This window comes from Mastacembelus armatus, chromosome 8 (assembly GCF_900324485.2).
Source record: "Mastacembelus armatus chromosome 8, fMasArm1.2, whole genome shotgun sequence".
Lineage (NCBI taxonomy): Eukaryota > Metazoa > Chordata > Actinopteri > Synbranchiformes > Mastacembelidae > Mastacembelus > Mastacembelus armatus.
The window spans coordinates 22,517,567-22,541,787 of record NC_046640.1 but is presented as its reverse complement, the minus strand read 5'-3'; the positions used below and the strand labels follow the sequence as shown (position 1 = coordinate 22,541,787).

The window sequence follows — 24,221 nt, the reverse complement described above, 5'->3', positions numbered from 1 at the left end:
AATCAATCACAGACCTGAAGAGTGAAAAACATTTTGTCTCTGAAGAAGGAAGCCTAAAAACTGATATTTTATCCATTTGGTATTAATAACCCTGCAACACAATAAAGTGCAGCAAATAAAGAGGTCTGGACCAAAGTCAAAGTCCAGACTTGAGTTCTGTCTCAGCCAAGATACATGGAGGGATTTGTTAGCAAAGCCAGGACTCTGCAGACATGCAGGTCATCCAGAGTGCAGAGCCAAACCTGTGCAGGGGAGAAGCAGCTGGGAGCTCACAGGTGCCAACCAGTTGTGTTTGTGAGCAGATAAATATTGTTGTGCTGCTTTCAGTCTGTTTGCAAAAGTGTCAGATCCTGATCTTTCCTGCCTTTTGCTCAGCTCTGCACGTCTGCGGTTGTCGCTGTGGAACAATAGGCCCCGCTGGGACATTATGTGGATCTGGTCTCTGCTGAGAGAGGAACTTTTCCTGTTTTACTCTCAGCTCTGAATTAGTTTCAAAACAAATGTGGAAGTATCAAGATGCAGGAGACCCAAAGGTCCAGAGTTTATCCTTCCACAGATTAGTTTATTAAAATATTTGGATCCATCAGTCCAGACACTTAATCCCCTCGATGTGGGTCGCTGGTTGCGTGTGAGCAGCAAAGACTGTAAATGTGGGATTAACTCCCAGTGTCAGACCAAAAATGGAGCTAATCACAGCAGACGGACCTGCAAAGACTTTTCACTTTTCTGTCAGCATTTCATGTGACTGCACGATTGTAATCTGCAGAATCAGACACTGCATAGTTTTAGATTATCAGGATTATACTGAATTAAAGGACTGAGGGGGACGTGGCTGAACTATGATTAGTCAGAGTAACACACACAGTCACATAAGCTCATGAAAATAAAAACCTCCTCTGTTACGTTTAGTTCTAGACTCGTATTACCAGGTTCATGTGTGAGTGGATGACTGAAGTGGTCTACAGGGGCCTGAAGGTGGCCTTCAAGGGGCTTACGGGGGCCTAAATGGGCCTATGGGGCACTCCAAGGGGCCTACAAGGGCCCTACAGGGGCCTACAGGGGCTTACAGGGGCCTACAGGGGTGCAGCTGCTGAGCAAGCTCACAGTCTGTCTCTTCATTGACACTGGTGACTGGGTTCATACAGCTGATGGAATCTAGTTCAGGTGATCCGGAACAAGAGCAGCCTGGAGATGTGCAGGAGAAAGGACTCATTCCTACCTGTTCCAGGGATCAGCTCCTTTCCAGCACGTTAGTCCAGTAGATCCAGTCCGGATCAGCTTCCGCTCAACTTCATATGTAGTTTTCTTGCTGAGGACAGAGGCCCATACACTGAACATTCAGCCACATCCTCTGTGTTTAGCTCCTCCCCCACGCCACAGGTGTGTCTCCACCTTCACTTACTTCACCTAAAGGGCTATGCTGCTGTTCTCCACCCCCCCCACCCAAAAATAAAAAAACAGCCAAGAACAAGCTAGAAAATAAATGTAGATATAAATATGTTAGACTGAAGAAGAGCTTCCAGATAATAAGATGTGGTATATTTACAATTTTAGTTTATGTTCATGTTTAGATACAAACACGTTGATTCCTCTGTTTTTATTGCTGCGATGTGTGAACACAGCCGCCATGTTGGTACAGGGAAACCCCCTGGTGAATAAAAGGCAGGAGGTCTGTGCACAGCTAAAACCTTCACAGCTGTTTGGGGGAAACAGCTGGAGTGGATTATTCGGAGATCACAGAATTTAATACCAAGCAGTTAAAGTTTGTTTTGCTAGATTCAGTAAGAGATTAGAAAAATTTGGCTAATTTCACAGAAACAGAAATCTTATCACTTCCTGTCAAAAACTGTAACATCAGAATGGAAATGTGAAGCTTCTGTATTAGTGGAAATGTAGATTACTGAAATGAATAAACTACACAGCCAGAGAAGATTAACAGCAGCTGTTTATTGATTAAATAACGCAGCAGATGAGAGTGCAGTGAGCGTGCAGGTGAGGGACCACACCTGGGGGGAGGAGGAGGAGGAGCACAGCTGGTCCCAGACAACATGCAGAGCTTTGCTTGGCTTCATTTTAACCTGGTTCCAGTCAGATCTTCACCCTGAGAAGGTCTGATGCGCAGCCTGCTGGCTGAGAGATTGTTCTGGCACACTTTGATTATAATCGTGATAATCAGGAAGCTGCGGTTCTGCCCACACAGCCTCTTCCGATAAGACGTTTCTCAGATCAAACAGCTCATCTGATTCCACCACAGAAGATAAACATGGCTGTGGTCCTGGGCCGAAGCTCAGAGCCGAGGAGCTGCTGCTCTGCTCAGGAATTTACTGTTCATGCATTGTGTTTCTAAACGTCTGCAGGACGTGTCATAAGTCAGCAGGTGAAGAAGTAACAGGCCACAATACAGAACAGGAACGTGGATCTCCACACAGCATTAGCTCTAATTATCCGTCTGTGTTTGATTAGTTAAAGAGGAGAACTCACAGCAGCTGGCAGGCCCTAACATCTGTAACAGCTGCTCCAGCATGATGCAGGTTTTCTCTTCCTGTTTGGGTCCAAGCTGAACAGCTGGTTACAGTCTGACTGACCCCTTTTCTTTTCTACATAAAACGTCTTCAATCAACATTTCATGCTTTCTCAACAGGCTCGGCCTGTCGAGGGTCATGTGACAGGAAGTGCTGACGTGGAGCCTCCATGTGAACGTCTGAAGCAGCTTTAACACAACTTTTAATGAGACTCTATGAGCCCACAATAAGTGGACTGCAGTGAGTCTTAACAGCTGTTACAGGTGTTTGACCTGACGAGTTCATGCTTGTGTTGTTGTTTCTGGAGTTTTTGTTCTGCTGGACTTTTGTGGACCCGTCCAGTAATTACTTACATGTTTTTACTGAGCGTCAGATCCGAGGACGTCTCTGATTCCACCTGGTGATTCCACCAGCACTGATCTGTGATGGAATCCACAGTCCCAGCTCCTCAAACACTGAAGGCCATGGAGCCAGTATTGGAGCTCATTGACCCCATCATTGATCAATCACTGCTTTTCCTCGAAGACAGTCCGGCTAATGGGAATTGATCGAGGAAGAAGCGTCCTGGGTTTCAGGGTAGAGATCTGGTGTCATAGCCATGAAATAAGGCCATTAGAGGCTGCGGTGCACATTTGTCTGAGTGTAGAGGAGGCTCATTCTGCCTCATTCTCACCAATCTAAAGCAGCTCTGATCAATATTGTTATATTAAGACACGATCATATGACAAACACTGAGATCTGCTGTAGTGTTGTGGTTTTCTGACTCACAACGTTCCAGATTTGGTCCAGACAAACTCCACAAAGCCACTTTACACCAGTTAGAGACGAGCAGCTGAAGAGCCGCAGGTTTCCCTCAGGAGCTCAGTGGATCAACAGAAACAGAGCTCAGGGATCATCGTGCTGCCCTGAACCGCCTGAAGGATCAGCGTGAAACGTGTCTCTGCTGCCCCCAAGTGACCAGAGACGTTATTTCAGTTTAACTTCGCCCGTTTTAAACCTCAGAACGTGTGAAAACTTACAAATCCTTCATGACGAGCTGAATAAGTGTCCACCACAGGGTCCACTGAGCAGCTGTTCAGCAGCTTTCAGTCACAGCTCATGGTTTTAATCTGCCCAGCGATCATTTCCTGTGATCGGATCAAAAGCTCCACAGCAGCTACTAAATGGACCGTGCCTGATTTTGTTTGTCAGCCTTAATTTGTGTATTTATTGTGCGGGGACGATAAAGATTGATACACAGATGTGGAGAGTGCAGCTGCAGCTGAAACCTAAAGCTCATGTCTCCACCTGGTGGTCAAAAACCATTAGAGGTCAAAGGGCAGGCAGGTGATAAACGACACAGCTCAGTGTCTGAAACTGAAATCACATTTATTGTTTGTTCTGGAGTCGATTCACTTAAAACTTAACCCTTTGTTTACAGTACAGTTCTTTCCTCAATGGCATCTTTTTCTCCGTAATCACCACTGTCACCTCACTGTCTCTATACACACACACACACAATCACACACACTGAACAGCCAGTTACACCAGCTGAGGCGTATTCAGATCATCTTAAAGGGGAACACGTCACACAGTGATGCCTGCAGAGACGCTGTGCTGTGTTCCCCTTTAAGACCGGCTTATTAGAGTCCTCCGATACCAGGACGTGGCGTTAAAATGTTTTCTTCACGTTCAGTCGCTCGCCAGCTCCCGACCTGCAACATTCTCACCAGCACCAAAGTTTCAGCTCAGAGAGACTAACGGATAAAAATAAAAAATACTCTAAGGTTCACCTGCAAATACAGAAATGCACAGAGGAATAAAAAATACATAACATCAAAGTTGAAAGCAAATCACGATAGTGGAATTAAGATCACTTATTTTCTTAACTACCTTGCTAATAGAACTGCTGATGGCTCTACTAGCACCAGCAGCTTCTTAAGTACATGTAGTTATATAGGATGTGTCTATACTCCATAAAAGGGCCGGGGTGTTTGGATCGAACAGTCATGTCAGAAGCACTGGAACAAGCCTACATGGACCCTTTACTGCTTCACTTCTAGGCTGATATGAAGCAACTTGGACAGAACCATAGCACAGACTTCAGCCTCAGGAGGCTCCAGAGTCCCACCTGTGAATCAGGTTTGGTTTGTGTTCAAGTCTGACTGGAACAATCTGTGCCTACAGTAACAACAGGAGTGCCATGAAGCCGCTCCAGGAGCCCGACTCTCACTCAGCGGCGCAGGAGCTGGATGCAGATCACCGCTGGTCCAGTCTGTGGTTCGCTGCGAGCCTTTCTGCTCCAGCATCAGGTCCATTGTAAACAGCTCTTACAGAGGCAAGACGAGGAAGTAAACAGACTCTTTGGCACATCCTAACACGACGACGGATGCCTGGAAGTCCTGGTCCCAGTACGTCCGACGGGCTCCCACAGGTGTCTTCCTAACAAGCAGGTTTACTTCTGTCTTTCTCATTAAGATGGAAACAAGTGCACATTTGCTGCGTATCTACACAAACATACAAACGAACACACGCACTCACATTGTGCACACAGCAAACGTGCACCTCTGACCTAGTTTAAAACATTCCAAAGATCTACTTTAGCTTTGAAAGGACCTAGCTTACCACATTCAGATGCATAACAGTAAATAAATTAGAATTTGGGTTACACTGAAAAGGCAGGAAGAAAAAAAATGGCAACACTGAATGAAAAAGTCTGAAAGGTTTTGTCCGTCTGCTGGAACCGGCCGACACCAGCAGACGCTAAAGCGGAGAAACACGGGGGCGACGCCTGATTGTGTATGAATGTGTGCAGATCATGTTTTAATAGGTGCTTTCAGCTACATTCAAGCAAAACGAATTAGAACGTTAACTCAGAGGTTCTTCCCTTTCAGGGTGTGCTTCCACTTCTTGCTCCTGAACCAATCAGAATCCGCCTTTGTCAACTTCCACCCACTTCCAGCAGCTTCACAGCTTTCAGACCTCCACCCTCTGCACACTCTACCCTGGTCTGAATCTACACACAGTGGAAAGACGTTCTAGACAAATGTGACAGCTGAATTAAGGCCCTGGAAACTCCTGCAAATCAAAGACCTGGATCAACAACAAATCTGCAGAAATGCCTAAACATCTTTTCACTGTCATCGTGGGTGACTCAGTGTGGACTCTAGTGATGGGTCGATGAAGCTTCAGGATTTAAAGCTTTGCCTCAGGCAAATCCGGTCCAGAGACACCTGGTGGCCTGTAAAACTTACTGCACAATGAAGTGTATGAAACGCTGCAGCAGGCAAGACGCCTGGTATCAAACCCGTCACACATTTGATGTCACTGTGCGACACGTGAAATAATTAATGAGTGCACTGTCCAATAAGCCACTAAATAATAATGAACTCTAATAATGTAGTTAATATCAGGGAGCCTGATATTCCACTAATAATGGGAGCAAACCTGCATCATGTGACCACCTCAGTGGGAACAGACTGGCCCGATCCGGCCCGATCAGCAGAATTATTACTGGGAATGAGGGCGGGTGTGTGTGTGCGTGGAAAACTTTAATAATCTGTTCAATGGGAAAACATTGGCCATGGAAACACTTGATCCCATCGTTTGTGTCTTGTTGGAATAAACAGATTCTTTCTGCTCATGTCTGACCCACAAAGCTCAGAGTCAGGTCTGGTGACCCTGAACTGTCGCTTAGTTATGCGGCTTAAGGCCTAGACTGCAGGGGGACTTCCCATCATGCACCGAGCCATGCAGAGAGCGGCGGGTCTGGCTGCTTTGTGAAGCGGCTGCAGTCGGCGTGTCAGTGAGTGACAACGTCAACGCTCAAAGTGCTTGTTGAACACTAAGTGTTACCACATGTTTAAAGTCTCAGGGAGACGTCATTTAATCTCAGTAGAGCCCGAGGTCAGATCCAGCACACAGACATGACCACAGTCTCACAGAACCACTGTCCGTAAGGGTCGGACCACTTTAACCCTTAAACCAGCCAGAGACTGGGAGGCAGGTACAGCATCGCTGCACACTCACACATTCAGTATAAACAAGGCAAACACAAAACATCAGTTCAGCTCTCGTCACGACCGTCCCCACCGTCACCCGGGCCTCGCAGCGCTGAGAAGTAACAGGACTCAAAGTCTGGACACAGCGAGAGCTGCCTGAAAGGTGCCTGGGCCTCAGGGGCCTCTCTTTGGAGGGAAACACTTTGTGAGAGTCGCAGGACTGAAAATGACGGATGGGAACAAACGTGTAGAAACAAAAAGGTAACACGGCAGCGGGCGAGGCCTGAACTTACACCGTCTGGGTGGGGAGGGGACTGGGAGTCAGGGTGGGCTGCTCCTCGGAGACCTTTACTATCTCTGTGGCAGTGACGGCGGGGGCACCCTCTGCTGGAGGCGTAGGGGAGCAGCTGGTCGGAGTTGGTGGGGTGTGGGTCGGGGTGGAGGTGAGGGCGGGTGTGGTGGAGGTGGAGCTGGAGGTAGAGGTGGACGCCGGGGCAGAGGCCTGGGCCGGCGCCGGCTCGTCGGTCGAGGCGGTGGGTTGGGCAGAGGCTGCTCTGGGAGGAGCGGGCTTGTTGTAGTTCATCTTGAGGATGTGCTGCTGGAGGTGTCTGATCCAGTCCTCCTGCACCGACAGTGGACCATGAAACTCCACCTCGCAGAACCTGAGACACAGAAAAACACCGGTCAGAGATAAACACTCATCACTGGAAGGCCCCGGAAAAAAGCAGGAACCACAGTGCACAAATGATTTTTCCTATTTTAATCAATGTGTCAGCTCATGAACCACATGCACCTGAAGCATATTTTAATGTCTGGAGTTTGTTTCTTCAGGGCTAAAGGAACAAAGACTCCACAGAAATCCACCTAAACCGGGGAAGCCCACTCACTGCAACAGGAGTCCCACCAAAACATCACAGATCATCAGGACACCGGTGACGGTCGGAGGGGATCTAAAGCTTTGCCTTCCGGCTCAGCTCCAGCGGCCCATCTCAGGGCCTGCATTACTGCTGACGGTGCAGCAACCCTCCGGTCCGTGGCCCACTCCAGGCCCCCCCCGAGTGCGAACGGCTCTCCCGCCCTGCAGTGAGCCGCCTGATGCAGTTAAACTCAGTGGCTCCCTCAGGAGCAGCTGATTCTCTTAAAACTTTTAAACTGCGGTGCTATCAGAACTTAAACACTCATGTTGCCTGAAAATCCCCAGTGGTCGACTGTTCTCCATATAGAGCATTAACAAGTGAAAGTGGAGTAGTGCGCCGCAGGGGGTGGGGGCGCCGATTGCTGCTTGGGGATTAGGGGACTACTGAGAACTTAGCCAGACAGCTTCTATTAAAGTTCTATTGTTAAAGTGCCTGAACACACAGGCTGCACTTACCGGCACTTCAGGGTGTAGAACTTGCCCACCAGTTTGACCAGCGGGTAGGAGGGTGGTTTGGGCACCAATGCGGGGACGGTGCCTGTGCGAGGAGGCTTTGAGGGGCCACTGTCCCTTTCTGCTCCATTTGGACAAGCAGGGTGCTTCAAGGGCCGATGCTCGAAACCTGAGCAGGAGACAAACAGGATGAGAAGGTGACGCTTTGTTTCATAACCCAGCAGAATAATTCTCTGCTCTCATCTCATCAGGGTCTTTCAAGGTTCATTTTTCACAAACGTGAAGACAAAATTGAATTCAATGAAAGCCAGCTCCCTGAAAACAAAGGCCAGAGAATTCAAAACCACAGGAATTCATCTCTCTAATGTCGGTGCTGGATGCAACAGATTCATCTGTATTTGTGCAAAATGTCAGAAACCCATGGAGGCACCTACACCTTGTGTACTTCCTGTTTGCTGACGTACCTCTGGGCAGGCGGACATTGAGCTCGCTGCGAGCCACCTGTGCTTGAAGTCGGAGGCCGCCAGCGAGCCGTGAGATGGCGGGGCTGCTGAGGCCGGGCCTGATGGAAGCGGGCTGCAGGTTGGTCCTAGCTTCGCCCTCCGCCGTCCTGGAAGAGCCCTGGCCGACCTCGCGGCTCAGCGGTCGCACCAGACTCACCGCCAGAGAAGAAGACCACTGGGAGGAGGAGGAGGAGGAGGAGGAGGAGGCCTTCTGTGGTGAGACGGGGAGGATATGATCAGAATCCACTGATGCAGCCAGAGGAGAGCTGCTCTTCTGCAAGATGGAAAAAGATGAACAAAATTATCAGAGTCCAGCGCACGTCACTGGAGCTGCCACAGCCTGGTGTGATTCCCAGTGTGTCAACAGACATCAACACCCACAGCGCGTCTGTACGGTCAGCAGGAACACTCATCCAGAAACATCACATACAACAGGAAAACTCACAGGGACCAGTTCTCTGAACAACGAGTACTTTTACTGTGATACTTCAGGTACATTTGCTGAAAATACTTAGACACTTGAGTGTGGTAATGTTAAAAACGAATCAGCTATAAATCTGCTGTCAGACATGAGTTGCAGCTGCAGCAGGGACAGTACATGTGGTTTGCTCGGCTTCGGTTCTTCAGCGTGAACAAAAAGCTGCACGATGCCATGAAGGACGTTTAAAAGGTGATCCATTCCGTATGTGTGTCACATCACAGCTCGGGGAAAAGGCGTGACAGTGACGCAAATGCACCAGAAACTAATTCAGCAGGGGAAAAGAAAGAAACATACATTTTCTTCTATCAACAGCACGCTGTAATTTATCTGGAGATGAAACATAAGCTGCCAGGCACCCTGGTTGCCATGGCAACTATCAAGTCAATAGCGGCGCTGCTCTGGCATCTGTCCCCACAGTGATTTCTGCTGGGTGCAAAGACTCAGGATCGACGGGGAAAGGCTCAGAGCTGGTAGACAACACGTCTGAAGCCTTCCAAGACACAAAATGTGTGTGGAGCCACCGGTTGAGGCGCCTCAGATCTGCGAGCGCGACGCCTGTTCAGACACACCGCTGTGGTTCTGATCCGTTATCATACAGCTGCTCAGACAGCGCACTGCCATCCCCCCTGGCTCCAAACACTGACAGCTCCTTTGGCGTCAGACACTAACAGGACCTTAGGAGTCTGCATGAGATACTACCTGCGTTCACAGCGACAGTGACAAAGTCTGTGTTAGGAGGGTGGGCCGGATCAGAAAACCGGCCCCTGATGGTCCTTCTACACAGACCTTATGGGGGTTTTTGTCTCTTTGACACGGTTCTGTGTCTCTCCATAGTCCCTATGTGTCTCTTTATCATGATTACATGTCTCCTAACTGTTTTGGGTCTGTGAGGGACATTGGGACTAAAGAGCTGCAACCAGTGTAGAACCAATGAGGCACCAAAGATGAAGGGGCATTGTTTGTGTAATTGTAATAGTAGTATTAGTCACTTCATGCAGATGTTCTGGTCCAACCCCCAGTAGACCCGACTGATAATCCATCCATGCTCAAAAAGTTTCCCACAGCACAGGTGTTTCATGTTTTAGGATTCAACCCCCCCAACTCAACCCTAATTTTTTCTGAAGACAAATCACGTACAGCTCAGTTTAACACGTCGCTGTGACTGAGCCGATTTACGATCGGACCGACGGCGTCTCCTCACCTTCTTGAGGGTGGAGCGGCTCCCCTGCATGTAGCTGCGGTGCATCTCCAGCACCTTCTGCGGCCTGCTGCGCATCCATGCGCTGAGCGTCTCGATAGGGGAACCGTTCACACACCACTCAGTCACACCGAACTGCCTCAGGTGGGCGCGTGCGTGGCTGGCCAGAGCCTTCCGGTTCTCAAAGCAGAACCCACACAGCTCACAGCTGGGATCTGCCCAGTGCAGAAAGGAGGGGTGACAGAAAGAGCAGAACATTTACTCAAGTACTGCACTTAAGTGCAGTTCTGAGGTATTAGTACTTCACCTGAGTATTTCCATCTAGTACTACTTCATCCTTGGACTTCACTACATGTCAGAGTCAAACCTTGGACTTTTTCCTGCTCTACATTTATCTGATAACTTTAGTTCCTTTTCAGGATCAGATGGATCCAACAAAATACAGACTGATCATCAAACTTTATTGATCCCTGGGGGGAAATTCACAAGATACCCAGCAGTATGGAAAGTACTTCAAATTAGAAGTATATAAGGTAGTCAACGTCAGCTACCCAGCGGTATATAAAGTACTTCAAATTAGAAGTATATAAGGTAGTTAACGTCAGCTACCCAGCGGTATATAAAGTACTTCAAATTAGAAGTATATAAGGTAGTTAACGTCAGCTACCCAGCGGTATATAAAGTACTTCAAATTAGAAGTATATAAGGTAGTTAACGTCAGCTACCCAGCGGTATATAAAGTACTTCAAATTAGAAGTATATAAGATAGTTAACGTCAGCTACCCAGCGGTATGGAAAGTACTTCAAATTAGAAGTATATAAGGTAGTTAACGTCAGCTACCCAGCGGTATATAAAGTACTTCAAATCAGAAGTATATAAGGTAGTCAACGTCAGCTACCCAGCGGTATATAAAGTACTTCAAATTAGAAGTATATAAGGTAGTTAACGTCAGCTACCCAGCGGTATATAAAGTACTTCAAATTAGAAGTATATAAGGCAGTTAACGTCAGCTACCCAGCGGTATATAAAGTACTTCAAATCAGAAGTATATAAGGTAGTTAACGTCAGCTACCCAGCGGTATATAAAGTACTTCAAATTAGAAGTATATAAGGTAGTTAACGTCAGCTACCCAGCGGTATATAAAGTACTTCAAATTAGAAGTATATAAGGTAGTTAACGTCAGCTACCCAGCGGTATATAAAGTACTTCAAATTAGAAGTATATAAGGTAGTTAACGTCAGCTACCCAGCGGTATATAAAGTACTTCAAATTAGAAGTATATAAGGTAGTTAACGTCAGATACCCAGCGGTATATAAAGTACTTCAAATTAGAAGTATATAAGGTAGTTAACGTCAGCTACCCAGCGGTATATAAAGTACTTCAAATTAGAAGTATATAAGGTAGTTAACGTCAGCTACCCAGCGGTATATAAAGTACTTCAAATTAGAAGTATATAAGGTAGTAGACTCACCCTGGTGTCCGTGTTTGTCTGGGGAAGGTTTCCTTTTGAAGGAGAATTCACGTGGCACAGGTGAGAAGTTTTTAAGCCGATGAGGTGAAGAGTGGGGAGTCTCCACTGACAGCGCCTCCTCGGACAGGGGCCTCTTCCCGAGTGGGGACATCCTGAAAAACTTCCCAACAGGTGAGGTGGCAGATGGGCCCACGGACCCCAGGCCCTGCTTATGGAGCCTGGACCCTGACTGCAGCAAACTGAGGGGGGATTTACGGAATCTGGACGACTGGAAGCCTGAAACACCCAAACCCTCTGACGAGCTGGCACCTCCTGGGTTCTCCCACTGGGGACTGCTGGCTTCCTGGCTCGACTCCTTCTTCACTGCCTGGTCTGAGTGCGAGGAGGCGCCGACTCCTCGTTTTTGCATGACCTCCCTCAGGGTGTCGATGGGGGAGCCGTTCACAGACCACTCGGTGATGCCCATCTGGCGCAGGTGGGAGCGTGCGTGGCTGGAGAGTCCTTTACGGTTCTCAAAATACTCCCCACAGAACTCGCAGCGAATATCCCTCGTAGGTTCCACTTCATGGGCCATGGCTATGGAAAGACCAGAGGGAGAACGTATGTGAACAGAAACTCTCACCATAATGTGACTCACCAACAATGGGAGACCCGCCTTTTTCCAAAAACCAGCTCCAGAGTCAGATGAGCAGATGGATACAGCAGCTCGCTAACTTAGCTTAGCATAAGGACCAGCTCAATCCAAAGGAAATAAAACCACTAATTAACTGGTTCCCTGTTTGCTTTAGGAACAAAAAAGTGCAGCTTTATGTATGAGACTATTTCTTGGTTGGAGTCTGCAAAGAAATGACTCTGCACCTCCAGTAGCAGCCCATGTGGCGGCTACATACTCACTGTCCACTCAAGCTACTCCTCTAACTCTCGGCAGGAAAGTCACAGTTTTCCTTTAAAGGGTAAAATAAGCCCCGGACCAAAAGGTCAGGGCTCACCTTACCCAGGTTGAGGGGGAACACGCTGTCAGAGCTGTTCCAGCTACAGTTGAGAGGCTCAGCAGAGAAGCCCCCAGATCTCCCCGCGGCCCCCTGAGCAGAGACTTCCAGCTGCACCGGCTCAGGCTTCAGCTTGAGGATCAGCCCGGACGCCGGCGGAGCCGAGCTCGACTTTGACCCTGCAGGCTGAGGAGGACTGGAGGGGCGGGCGAAAGTGAAGGGAAGACGGCTGAGGACGGCAGCTGAGGGGGAGGAGGAGGTTGACAGAGGGGAGCGAGGAGGTCCCGGAGAGGAAGGAGGTGGAGTCTTGTGAGGTTTTACAGGAAGGGCACAAGGCAGGCCCCTTCTGGTGATGACCTCCCTCAGGGTGTCGATGGGGGAGCCGTTCACAGACCACTCGGTGATGCCCATCTGGCGCAGGTGGGAGCGCGCGTGGCTGGAGAGTCCTTTGCGGTTCTCAAAATACTCCCCACAGAACTCGCAACCAATTTCCTTTGGAGGTTCACCTGAAAGATTAGACAACAACGTCAGAGTCTAGAATGTAGTGAAGTAACACAAACTGGAAATACTGCGATCATCTGTCAATACCTCAGCACTGTATTTGTAAAAGTACTGTATTCTCTCAGACCTGTGTGTTTGCTACGAGTTTCAGAATCAGGTATAAGGTTTTTCTCCCGGTCTTTGCAGTCCCGCCGACTGATCCGTTCAGTATCAGAACTCTTAAATCTGCTCCAGGCTTCTGATTCTGTGTTTGTCACACGTTTAACGTGAAGCGTAACATCGATCGGTTCTAGACTGAGCAGAACTTACTGTGTGGAAGGGCCATGAGCTCCCCACTGCTCAGGCGGAAGACCTGCATGGAAGAGGATTTGAGTCGCTTGGCAGGCGGGCCAAGCAAAGACGAGGCAGAGGAAGAGGTAGCTTTGGACGTCGACCCGCCCCCACCCGTGGCCACCTTATAGAGGAGGGACGAAGAGGAGGACGAGGAGAGGCTCGGCAGGGACTGCTTTGGGGAGGAGGAGGAGGTGCTGAGGCCCTGCGGTTCTGCGTGGTCATCCAGCTGCAGTGCACTGGCTTTGTGCTTAAAGTCCTCGCTGTCGATGAGCTGGTTCAGGAGGTCGATGGGAGAGCCCTTGGATTCGGAGTACTCCACCCCAAAGTGCCGTAGGTGGGCCCGCGCGTGGCTGGATAAGCCTTTCCGGGTCTCGAACCAGGCACCGCACAGCTGACACACAATGTCCTTGCTGGGGTCCACCTCCATTGCTGTGAATAGAGAAGAAAAACTCAGTGACCAATGAACAGAGAGTTTTCACAGCGACTTCAGGGAGGACGAGACACTTACTGAGGTTGAGAGGAGCATCGTTCTCCTGCGGGGCCCACAGCGGTTTGGCTGTGATGGTGTTTGGGGCGGAGAGGTTGGAGGACAAGCTCTTCATTCCTCCAGCTTTGTGCTCGGGGGAGCGCAACGGGGAAGACACCGGCAGCAGAGAGGAGATGGGGGCTTTCCTCACTACTGGGGACGGGGAGGCGGAATGAGACGGAGCTGGAGACGCCCCAGGAGAAGGTGTAGGTGTTGAGGAAGAAGAGGCTGGAGCTGCTTTCGCCGCTTTGGCCAGGACAGAGAAAGGGACGGGTTTCTCGTCTAAGTCCATGTCTTCTAGATCTTCATCTTCCTGAGGAACCGGTGGGGAGGGGTTCTTGGCTGGAAGGGGCTCCAGGAGAGATGAGCTTATTTGGCCGTCTGTGCCGCGCTCCTTGGCGATTTGGTAGAGGAGGTCGATGGGTGCCCCGCTGCTCTCCGAGACGCTGACGCCCAGCTGGCGCAGGTGAGAGCGGGCGTGGCTGGACAGTCCGCGCCTGGTCTCGAACTGGGCTCCACACACCTCACACTTCAAACTGTGGACTGCAAAGACAGGCAAGAACAGCTCATTAAACACAGACCAGACACATTTCTGACTTTTCTCTCTGACATTAGTTTGGACGAGTTTTCAGTCACCAAAGTCTGGGAGCTGCACAAACCTGGTGGGAACCTCTGCTCGCTCCGACCCTCAGACTGAGGCAGAGCAGCAGGAGCACAGTCGAAGCTCTTTGTGCAGCTCCGTGTCTGTGAGGAGCTGCTGAGATATCAGAGACCTGCACACAGACCTGAGGCCGCCACGGGACTTACGCTGCACGGGTCTCCTGCCGACATGGACCAGCTGCCGGGACCAGAAAAGACCTGACCTGACCTGACCCAGCTCTCAGGCGGCTGCAGCTGTGATGAGGAGCCGAGTTCAGCAGCAGCAGCTGCCTCAGGTCCTCCCTGAGGACGTGTCAGCTCCTGAGCCACCTGCTGCATGACGTGCTTCCCCCAGCACCTAGATGCCCCCCATACACCAGCCCTCACCCCTCAGGACTCCCCCTGGTAGAACCCCCTCTGGTGGAGTTTTGGCAAACCTCAACACTGACCTGAGGTCAGATTTACACTTCCAAAAGGCTTCGCTGCAATAAATCGACACTGTGGGTCGCTCACCTTTGGCGTCTGCATCCTCCCCGGGGGAGAGGCCGCCCGCGTCCACGCCGCACAGCCCTGTTTTCCCAGGACTCAGATCCTCCACAGAGTGAAGCCGCAGCTCCTCCTCATCCTCTTCCTCAGCTGCTTCCTCCTCACCTCCTACAACACAACACAGCCAGAAGCCAGTTAATTGGGCCAATTACACCAGAGAGTAAATAATAAAAGCATCAGCTCGGAATAGACGTCAGCAGCAGATCTCCCATCAAAAGTCAGTCCTGTATTTGTGAGAGACAGAAAAGACGCAGGCTCTAATTTCCGTCTGTGCGATAACAGCGTTCGCCTCTAACATCTGTGAGCAAATGGACATGGAACAATCTCAGTAATGAAACCCTGTCACCAAGTCAGACCTGCATTACCGCATGAAACCAGGAACGGTTCCCGCAGTCCCGCTTTCCTGGGACAAAAGTGCCATTTTCTGCGACAAATGGGCAAATCAGAGGAGACGTGGAGAGACAATGCCCGTGTCTGGTGGGCGGCTCTGCGCTTGTCACTTCATCTCTTGACTGTAAAGGAGCGCAGCGTTATAACACCAGCTATTATCGCCAAGACAAAGCCGCGTCCCGGCGGAGCCTGACGAGCCAAACAAAGTGGCAAAGCGCGAATGTGACTTTGGATCGATGCGGGAGACAAACGCGCGGCGGGTCCGCACTTCCGAGGAAAAGTGCCACTTCCAGCGGACTTGGTGGATCCGGATAAGTTGGAACGAGATCGGTGACAATGGACGCGTCCAGTGCACAAAGTTACCGTGTTTCCTGGACACGCTCGCTGTCGGAAAATCAGGCACAAACGCGCGCACATGAAAGCGCCGCGCGTCCTCTATCAAAATCAAAGTAAAATGGCGAGGACCGGCCGACTGTAGGTGATCTCCGAGCTCCTGCGGCTCTGACAGCGCCGGACGTCATCCCAGACGTGCACGATGCGACCCTCACACTAACTGTAGCAGCGGGAATCTGCACCATGCATCCGTGCGTGCACAACCGGGAGCACCGGAACAATAACAACGCGCCGCCGTGCGAGCTCCCGGCGTGCATGACACGGGCTACCTGCACGGCCGCGCTCTTCCACCGAGCGCCCACATGATGAGCACTTTTAATGGCTGTTGTCTGGCGCGATGGGACCGAAGATGCTGCGGGGGACGCGCGGTGCGAGGCCGCCGCGTGAGCCGAGGGCACGCGGTGCACGGGCTTTACAGCGCGGTACTCACCGGTCCGCAGCCGCAGTGCATCGGACTCCCGGCGGCTGGAGCCAGACGGTTCCTCCGCTATTGTTTGTGTCTGCGGGGCGGTGGAAGCAGCCATTTTGCCCCCATATGCACCGCTAAGCTAAGGCGTGACCAATCGAGCGGAGGCGGAGGTTGGGATGAATGCACCGAGTGCCACATCCACCGGGGACTCCAACACGCACGTGCACACACGCACACTGACTCAGACAGTGCTCGGGAGTCCTCCGGGTCAGACACTGGGTTATTTAAAACCCCTCAACACTTTCCTGCTGCCTCCCGTTCTCGGCACCACCGCAGGGCCCTAAGTCCCTCAGGCCAAACCCCAGCAGGCATCAAACTTACCAGAAACCAGTAACGATCAATACCGCAACCAGTGAGCAACCAATAACCATCAATACCTCACCAATAACCATCAATACCTCACCAGTAACCATCAATACCTCAACCAGTGAGCAACCAGTAACCATCAATACTGACAACTTACCTTCTCTCTCTTCCCCTCCATCCTCCTCCTTCCAGGCCTGAGGAGACGCAGGAGACAGGGCATCAGAAAGCCTCCTCTCGCTCGCCTCCCCCTCCAGCTTTACCTCAATGATACCCTCCCCCTCCTCTTCCTCTTCATCTTCCCCTTCGTCTTCCTCCCCCTCTTCCTCCTCCTCCTCCTCCTCTTCCTCCTCCAGTGGGGAGCCGAGGCTCCGAGGGGGCCCGGTGGGGATCACGAGGTCAGGCCTGCTGGAGAACAGCTCCCTCAGGATGTGGATCGGGGAGATGGTGACGTCCCAGTTGGTGATGCCGAAGTCACGGAGGTGGGCCCGGGCGTGGCTGGACAGGCCGGCCCGGGTGTCGAACCCGGCGCTGCAGAACTCACAGCGCATCACACTGAACGTGTCCGGGTCAAAGTTGGCAACTGCGGAGAGGAGGAAACCAGTTCAGACTGTGGTTACACTGGGCAGACTGGACTGTCATTGTGTCTTCCTGTGCCTGTAGCCACTGTCTGTGTGTGTGTGTGTGTGTGAGTGTGTGTGTGTGTGTGTGTGTGTGAGTGTGAGTGTCTGTGTGTCTGTGTGTGTGCGCTCTCTGACTGACAGATAATGGATGACCTCAGCTCCAGCTCCACCCTCAGGCCACGTTCTGTCACCAGCTGCTCTCTGTGTTTACTGCCACTTAATAAATATCATATGTGACGCTACATTAACGGGGAGGGTCTCAGGGCACTGAGCTGTAAAACACACAGCGGTGCATTGTGGGATTGTCAGCAGAAAGGAGTGCACATGACGTGGACACCCAAACAGCAGACAGTAAATACAGAACCCCATATATAAGAGATCCTTATGTGAATAACCTACAAACAGCTTTTAACTGACTGGGAACTACTGTTCTAGGTTTGAGCTGGTTGTTGCAAACACAGCAGGAAAAGATGCAAAGAGCTAAATGTTAAAATAAACAAACGTGGACGTCTTTGTTGTCGAAGGTGAATATACGCCGTGTTTTCCTCTCACAGCTCAGATCAGAGTCATGTCGATGAACAAATAAATACTGCACATGCCACAAGCTGCTGACCTTTTTTCTTCTTCTTCTGGTAGGAGAACTTCTTCTCGATCGCATTGACTTCCTCCGGGGAAATGAAGTGACGCACGTTGTAGCTGACGCCCACTCGGTTCAGGTGGCCCCTCACGTGATTGGCGAGCCCAATGCCGTTATGAAATCGATCGGGGCAGTAGGGGCATTTCCTCTCCACGCTCCTCAGCACCTCCGCGTCCTCGTCAGTCTCGTCTTTGCCTTCGTCCAATATGTCCTCCGACAGGAAGTGACGCGCTCCTGCCTCGTCGATGTCATTGCTGTCATCGCTGTCGGTTCCTGCAGGAGCAGCAGTAACCCGGGCGCTCCTCCTCAAAACCAAAACCTTTCCATCCTTCACTTCCTGTTTGCCCTCATCCTTCTTCCTACGGGGCAGCGATGATGCAGCGCCGTGCTCTGCAGAACAGTCTGAAGAACAATAAATGTTCAGTCAGCGGCCCGACACATTAAACTCATGTTCTGTGCTGACACCTGGGCTCATGGTGACACTTTCAGGTAAAGGGTTTAAAAGAAGCTACAGAAACCTGCAAAGGTAAACACAGTCCTCCAGTCCTTCCCCGCCACTTTTCCAAATGACATTTCACACAGTGGAAACTTTGAGCCTAATGACAACTTCTAACCTGCCTCACCTGCCTCACCTGTCCTGTCAGTTAAAGGGTTAATGAAACTCACAAATAAAAAGGTGCCCAAACTTTTGCACAGGCTTCACTTCCTGTTTCATTTTTTAAAGTTCATAAAATAAGAAGTAACACTGCATTAATATTAGATGATGTTCTGTATTTATTTCTATTTGCCTTGTGCTGTGCACAACTAACACATCTAGAATTCAGCTAAAGAAACCTGATGGTTTATACAGACTCTTTCCAGGATTCCTGTGAACACATGGAAAGTCTGGAGAAGGAAAGTTTTGTCACTGTGGACAGAAATCCTGCTGGAAGGATGGACCATACTGTCATAAAGAGCTGGCAAACAGCTTCATAATCACACTCCCACCAGTTACAGGAAATATTCACTTTAGTGTCAGCTCTGGGTTTGGGCTCCACCTCCTGAGGAAATCTGCAGCTTTTAGCAGCTAAATGGTTCAGTGTTTAGCAGCTGGTGTGAGAGGGGATTAAAACATCAAGGCTGCAGGCCAGAAAACCAAAACAACAAGCTAAAAGACGCTAAAACCTTCTGAGGAGAACTACAGGAGCAGACGATTCGCTCTTCATTTAATGAATCAATATAAAATTCATGATTAGTGCAGCTTTAATCTTTTTTTCCTCAGGTTTTCTATACGAGTAGCAAGCAAAGTGATGAGTGAGCAGGGAATAATAATCAATATAATTATGCAATAATATTGAATAATAACAATAACCTAATTTGTGTGCTGATTTGTCCATGAAAACTTTGTTTGGCAGCTCACCTGTGTTGGATCTCGTTCTAGTGCGGGGTTTTGCTGCTCCAGGTGAGTTGGCCTCTTCCTGGGGCAGCTCAGTGTCCAGCTCTGTGCTCTGATCTTCACCCTGCTCCTCTTCGTCACTCCCGGGCAGCTCCTCATCCTCCTGCTTGGGATGAAACTTGGACAGATTCATCCAAATCTTCCCTCTCCTGCTGAGCCTCCTGTTGCCAGCACACCTCAGGACCAACTGGGCCGCAGGCCGAGCTGCGGCGCCGTCCGGTCCAGTGCTGTCCTCAGAGTCAGCGACTCCTTGAGGGTTAGAGTCAAGAATAAGTGTAGAAATTCGAGAAGCCACATTAGACCTAGGATGTGGTCCAGTCTCATCAGCCTGCGGCCGGCTGATGGACACCCCTCCTGGGTGAGCGATTTTCTGGTGTTCTCTCAGCACAGTCTGACTTGAGGTCAGGAAGGCACAGTGACCACAGGCCAGGGAGGGGGGGAGCAAACATGATGGCGAGCCAGGACGGGGGGAGTCCACCTGGAGAGTGGGTTTTTTTCTGTTGTGGGTCTTGGAGTGATTAGCCAGAGCCTGGGAGGTTCTTGTGCTGAAGTTACACTTGCTGCAGACAAAGCGGCGGCGGTAGGTGGAGCCCACTCGGGCCTGAGCTCTGGATCGAACTGAATTTGGAGGAGTGATGTCTGAGTCAACAACTGCTGCGCCTGCTTCTGGTGTTGAAACCGGGGCTGGGGACAGAGGTGGAGATGTGACTATTTCTGGATCTGAACTTTTGCCTACTGTCAACTCTGGGCTTGCATCTTGCACAACAGCTGGGTCTGGACTCTTGTGCTTCACCACTTTCCTGTCCAGTTTCTCAGTCTCTCTCGCCTTCTCATTGTCATTCAGTTTCTCGATCTCCTCCAGGATCTTCAGACGGGACTCTTCGTGCCGCCTTTGGTGGTCCACCAGCGTGAGCCGATTCGGCAGGCTCCATCCACACTCGATGCACCGGAAACGGGCGGCCTTCCCCAAACGCCTGCCTCCTCCTGCAGCGCCCTGACAGTGCTCAGCCATGTGCTCCTGCAGGTGGACCTGCTTGTTGAAGTAAATGCTGCATTCCACACAGGTGAAGATCTCTTTACCTGGCTCTAGCCCACTTTCTCCTCTTTTCCCTCCTCTGTCTCTGAACGTCATCGATTCTTCCACCGCTCCCCCAAAGTCATAAACCGCTGCACCTTGACCTGGCTGTGCCGTCTCAGTGGTTTTTGGTTTTGGAGGACTCATTCGTGCCCACTCACCAGTCTCAGGCAACATGCGCTTCAAGGTGCCAAGTCCAGAGAACGGCCTGAGCAGCGCCCTCTTCTTTTTGCAGCGCTGAATGAATGTGCAATGAGCCCAGGGGGCAGGAGGGGGACTCTCAGAATCCGAGTCTCCGGGGAAGGTGTACACATCTCTCTCAGGCTGCTTGGTTTCCTTTTCCTTCGATCTTTTCTCTCCCCCGCTGTCGTCTGCCTCCTCCTCCTCCTCTATTTGGCAACCGTCCTTTGGTTTTATGTTGGACAGAAACAGCTCAGCGTCGCCCGATACACTCCAGACTTTGCTGTCTGCCACTGTGCAGAGAAACAGACGAATTCTGAATGAAAAGAGTCGTCAGATAAAAACAGATAGCGGGTGTGCGGGCAGATCGGTCTCTTCCTTATGCTACTTACGCCGTGTGGGGCCAAGCTGAGACGTATTTGGCTCCTGTGTCTCTGCGCTCTCGTCATTGTCGGCGTGCACCTCCACGGACGCATCAGTCTTACTGTGCAAGTGCTGCACGTTTTCAGCTTCTGGGTCATCTTCACTGTCGAGTCTGGGCAGCGTCAGACGGAAAAACATTCAGTTTGAACAAGTGAAGGGAAGATGCATTCTGCCTGAAACAAATGTAAATCACAGATCATGTGCAAGCTCTTATTTCTCATTCCTGGGCCCACTGAGGTCACGTCCTCCGCATTTTCATGGAATTTGAGCAAAGTGGGAATAGTGTAATTATAAAGGTACACATGGTGGAGATGTCTTACACCAGTTCCAGTGTTTGCAGAGTCTCTGTCTTAAATAAAGCATTCTGAGTGTTCTCACTAGTTTTTATCGTTGGCAGCACACAGAAGGTTTGGAAACATCTGTAATTTCTTAACAATGTCTCAAGTTTTTTCCAGAAAAAACAAACGATGTAATCTAGAAATAAGTTTCAGGGTTTAGTTAGTTATGAAAAATACATGTATTCACTTTCTTTCCAAGAGTTAGTTAAGTCTGATACGTCTGTCTTATCGGCCTTATAGGCAGCTGCTTAGCTTAGCTTAGCATAAAGACTGGAAACAGGGGGAACAGCTAGCCTGGTTCTATTTAATTAACACGAGAAACATTTTTTTAAAATTTGGATGAATCTAAATGTAAAAACTACAGACTGGCTTTATGCTTGAGACTCATCTTACACAAATCCAAGAAACCAGGGGAAGTTTAAGTGGTGGTCTTATGCTAAGCTAAGCTAAGCTAACACAGTGGTGTTAACCTTCTCTGGTCAAAACATGAATATTAGAAATTCATTCATCCTGTTTTCACTTCATATGCAGCTGTGGATTTACTTCCTACAAAGGATCTGCTGCTTTCCCTGAAATTCTCTAAACCTTCTACAAAGTGACTGCAGTTTTTTTTTTCCACCCAGATGGTTTCGCCAAACCTTCCTCCTCCTCCTCCTCACCTGAGTCCAGAAGAAGGAGATCCCGGGCTGTGAGCAGCCAGACCGTGAGGGTTAGAAAAGTGCTGTAGCTCCTCCTCTGACACACAACAGCACACAGAACACCACGGGAACATCACTTCACAGCTCAACAGTTACAGTCCACAGTCAGAAAGACATGCAGAGAGGTGAGAGACCTGACTACGAGCAGACTGAAGAACATTTAAAACCATAAGAAGACAACAGCCATAGATAAATTCAGGTCACAGTCCTGCAGACTAGAATCATTGTGCAACTCTCGCTAAGTGCAGCAGGTTTCCAGTACATACTGAACCATGTGTTACCATCTAGGGTCTCTTTCTCCGAGTCCGAGTCCCAGCTGAGGGACGAGGGAAAAGCTGAGGACCTGAACCTCCTCGGTGTGCTCGTCCCCGGCTCCGCGCTGGGCTGCGTGCACTCGCTCTGCTTGGACCCCTCATCTCCGCTGTGGCCCCACGACATGAGGCCGTCGCTCACATTTGGAGAACATGAGGACTAGGGGCAGAAGTACAAACAGGTTCAGACCCCTCTGAGGGCGGATGAGGACCTTGGCTTAGTTTAAAGGACTCTTTTACCTGTAAGGTGCAGTTGAGGAAGGTTTGTGCTGAGATGAAGGGTGGGGGCCCATAGCTGGTCCCTGGGGTCAGGGGTTCCGGCTCCATGGTCCCCCAGAGAACAGGATGGTGACCCTACATTGTGCAGCCTCTTGTTCTTCTGAAAACACACACACATGAAGACAGAAGCAAAGAAAAGTTCAACCTGCTCCTGTGCTGGGACCGACCATGTGCACGTCCCTGCTCCCACCCTGCCAGCTGCTCGTGCTGGAGCAGACTCACAGTCTAAAATGCGCGTGTCTGGGCTGTGCGCTCGGCGTCTCTGACCTATTTTCACAATGGCCTGGTCCTATGGAATAAAGCGGGCCGACCGGTGCTTGTATAAATAAGTGGCCTTTCTGCTCAGGCCCGTCCTCTCCCGCTGCCCCTCTGTGCAGCAGGAAAATGCCCGGGTGCGTGAAGGTGTCCCGCGGCTTGGCCTGTGCAGCTTCAGAGGACGTGGCTCCTATCGATCCGGTCGCTGTCAGCTGACTATAACAACAATGCATCCGTGCACGCTGTGGTTTAAAGCCCGAACGCCCCTGAACTGCAGCTTTTAGTGCAAATACTCACTGAAATCGGCCTGGTTTGCGGGTCGCAGTAAAGACTGGCCGTCTACGCTCCGCGCGTCATACTTTGAGGACGGAGCTGAACCTTTACGCCCCGACACGATGCCCGCAAGAAGCTCCGACTGCTCCCATGGAGAAACTTGGTCTTCGAGCCGCTGCTCAGGTTTGTGCATGGATCCCTGGGAGATGCCAGGCGGAGGACTCCATGTTATTTGGCTTGCAGGCACGCCACGGCTGCGTACGTAACGTCGGCGGGGAGGGCGACGAGAAGAGTTTCGAGTAACCCACCCGGGCCAAGTTTATCAAGTTCAACTTGTGTGAGCGTTTCCTCCACGTCCTCACCTTTAATAATCCGTGAATTTATGAGCGAGTCTTTCTCTTCTGACTCTTATTGAAGCCGCCGAGTCTTGAGTCTGGACCTGCAGACTGAGGAGGCTTCACATGTCAAGATGATCGTGGCTCCTCACATCGTTTCCTATAAACCCGTCCATAAGTTAGAACCTGTACTTGTGCTTATTTAGGTCCAGCTGGTTGCACCGGTTTGAGATGCACATGGAGAGCCCAGTAGAAAACAACAGACACATGAAACATATGAGAGCTGCCCCTCACTGCGGGGACTGTGCAGCTGCTCAACTTCTGTTTCTTTGACCAACAAAATCCCTTAAATGCTGCAAATCAATAAAATCCCCCAGTGCAGTTTGTTACCTGGTCATCTGGAGCCCCCTGCTGGTCTGGACCTTCCCTGAAGAACCAAAAGCAGGAAATACCAGTTTAGGAAAAGGTCCTGGGTTCAACGTTGCTGTACTAAAATACAACAACATCTGTTTTCACATGATTCTAATTATTGATGGTTTATTGTGTTGATCACTTTAATGTTGCTGTTTGATTTTGTTTTGTTGGATTCAAGTTATCAGATAAATGTGGAGCAGGAGAAAGTCCAAGGATGAAGTAGCACAACATGGAAATAGTCTAAAGTACTCTAAAGTACTAGTACCTCTGAAGTACAGTTGCTTGGAGTCAGTAGAACTATGTAAATCCTTTATTTAGGTCCACTATAT

At 50.2% G+C, this 24,221-nt stretch overlaps 1 protein-coding gene across 6 annotated transcripts; it reads right to left on the bottom strand.

The window, feature by feature from the left end:
- Positions 1-3,868: 3,868 nt before the first annotated feature.
- Positions 3,869-23,817, bottom strand: wizb (WIZ zinc finger b). Of its 6 annotated transcripts, none has more exons than XM_026324425.2 (17): positions 23,506-23,817; positions 22,577-22,715; positions 22,292-22,496; positions 21,987-22,062; positions 20,959-21,101; positions 19,276-20,859; positions 17,853-18,278; positions 16,777-17,199; positions 15,029-15,169; positions 13,859-14,419; positions 13,327-13,779; positions 12,522-13,022; positions 11,528-12,103; positions 10,057-10,268; positions 8,336-8,648; positions 7,875-8,040; positions 3,869-7,164 (listed from the first exon to the last, which is right to left on the bottom strand). In XM_026324425.2, the coding sequence occupies exons 2-17, from the start codon at positions 22,661-22,663 to the stop codon at positions 6,792-6,794; spliced, it is 6,240 nt and encodes a 2,079-aa protein (XP_026180210.1). In that variant the 5' UTR covers positions 22,664-22,715; positions 23,506-23,817; the 3' UTR covers positions 3,869-6,791. The 6 variants fall into 6 exon arrangements, with proteins under 6 accessions (XP_026180210.1, XP_026180209.1, XP_026180212.1 ...); XM_026324424.2 differs by lacking the exon at positions 23,506-23,817 and adding an exon at positions 23,168-23,440; XM_026324427.2 differs by lacking the exon at positions 23,506-23,817 and adding an exon at positions 23,168-23,440 and having other exon boundaries at positions 8,336-8,585.
- Positions 23,818-24,221: the final 404 nt, after the last annotated feature.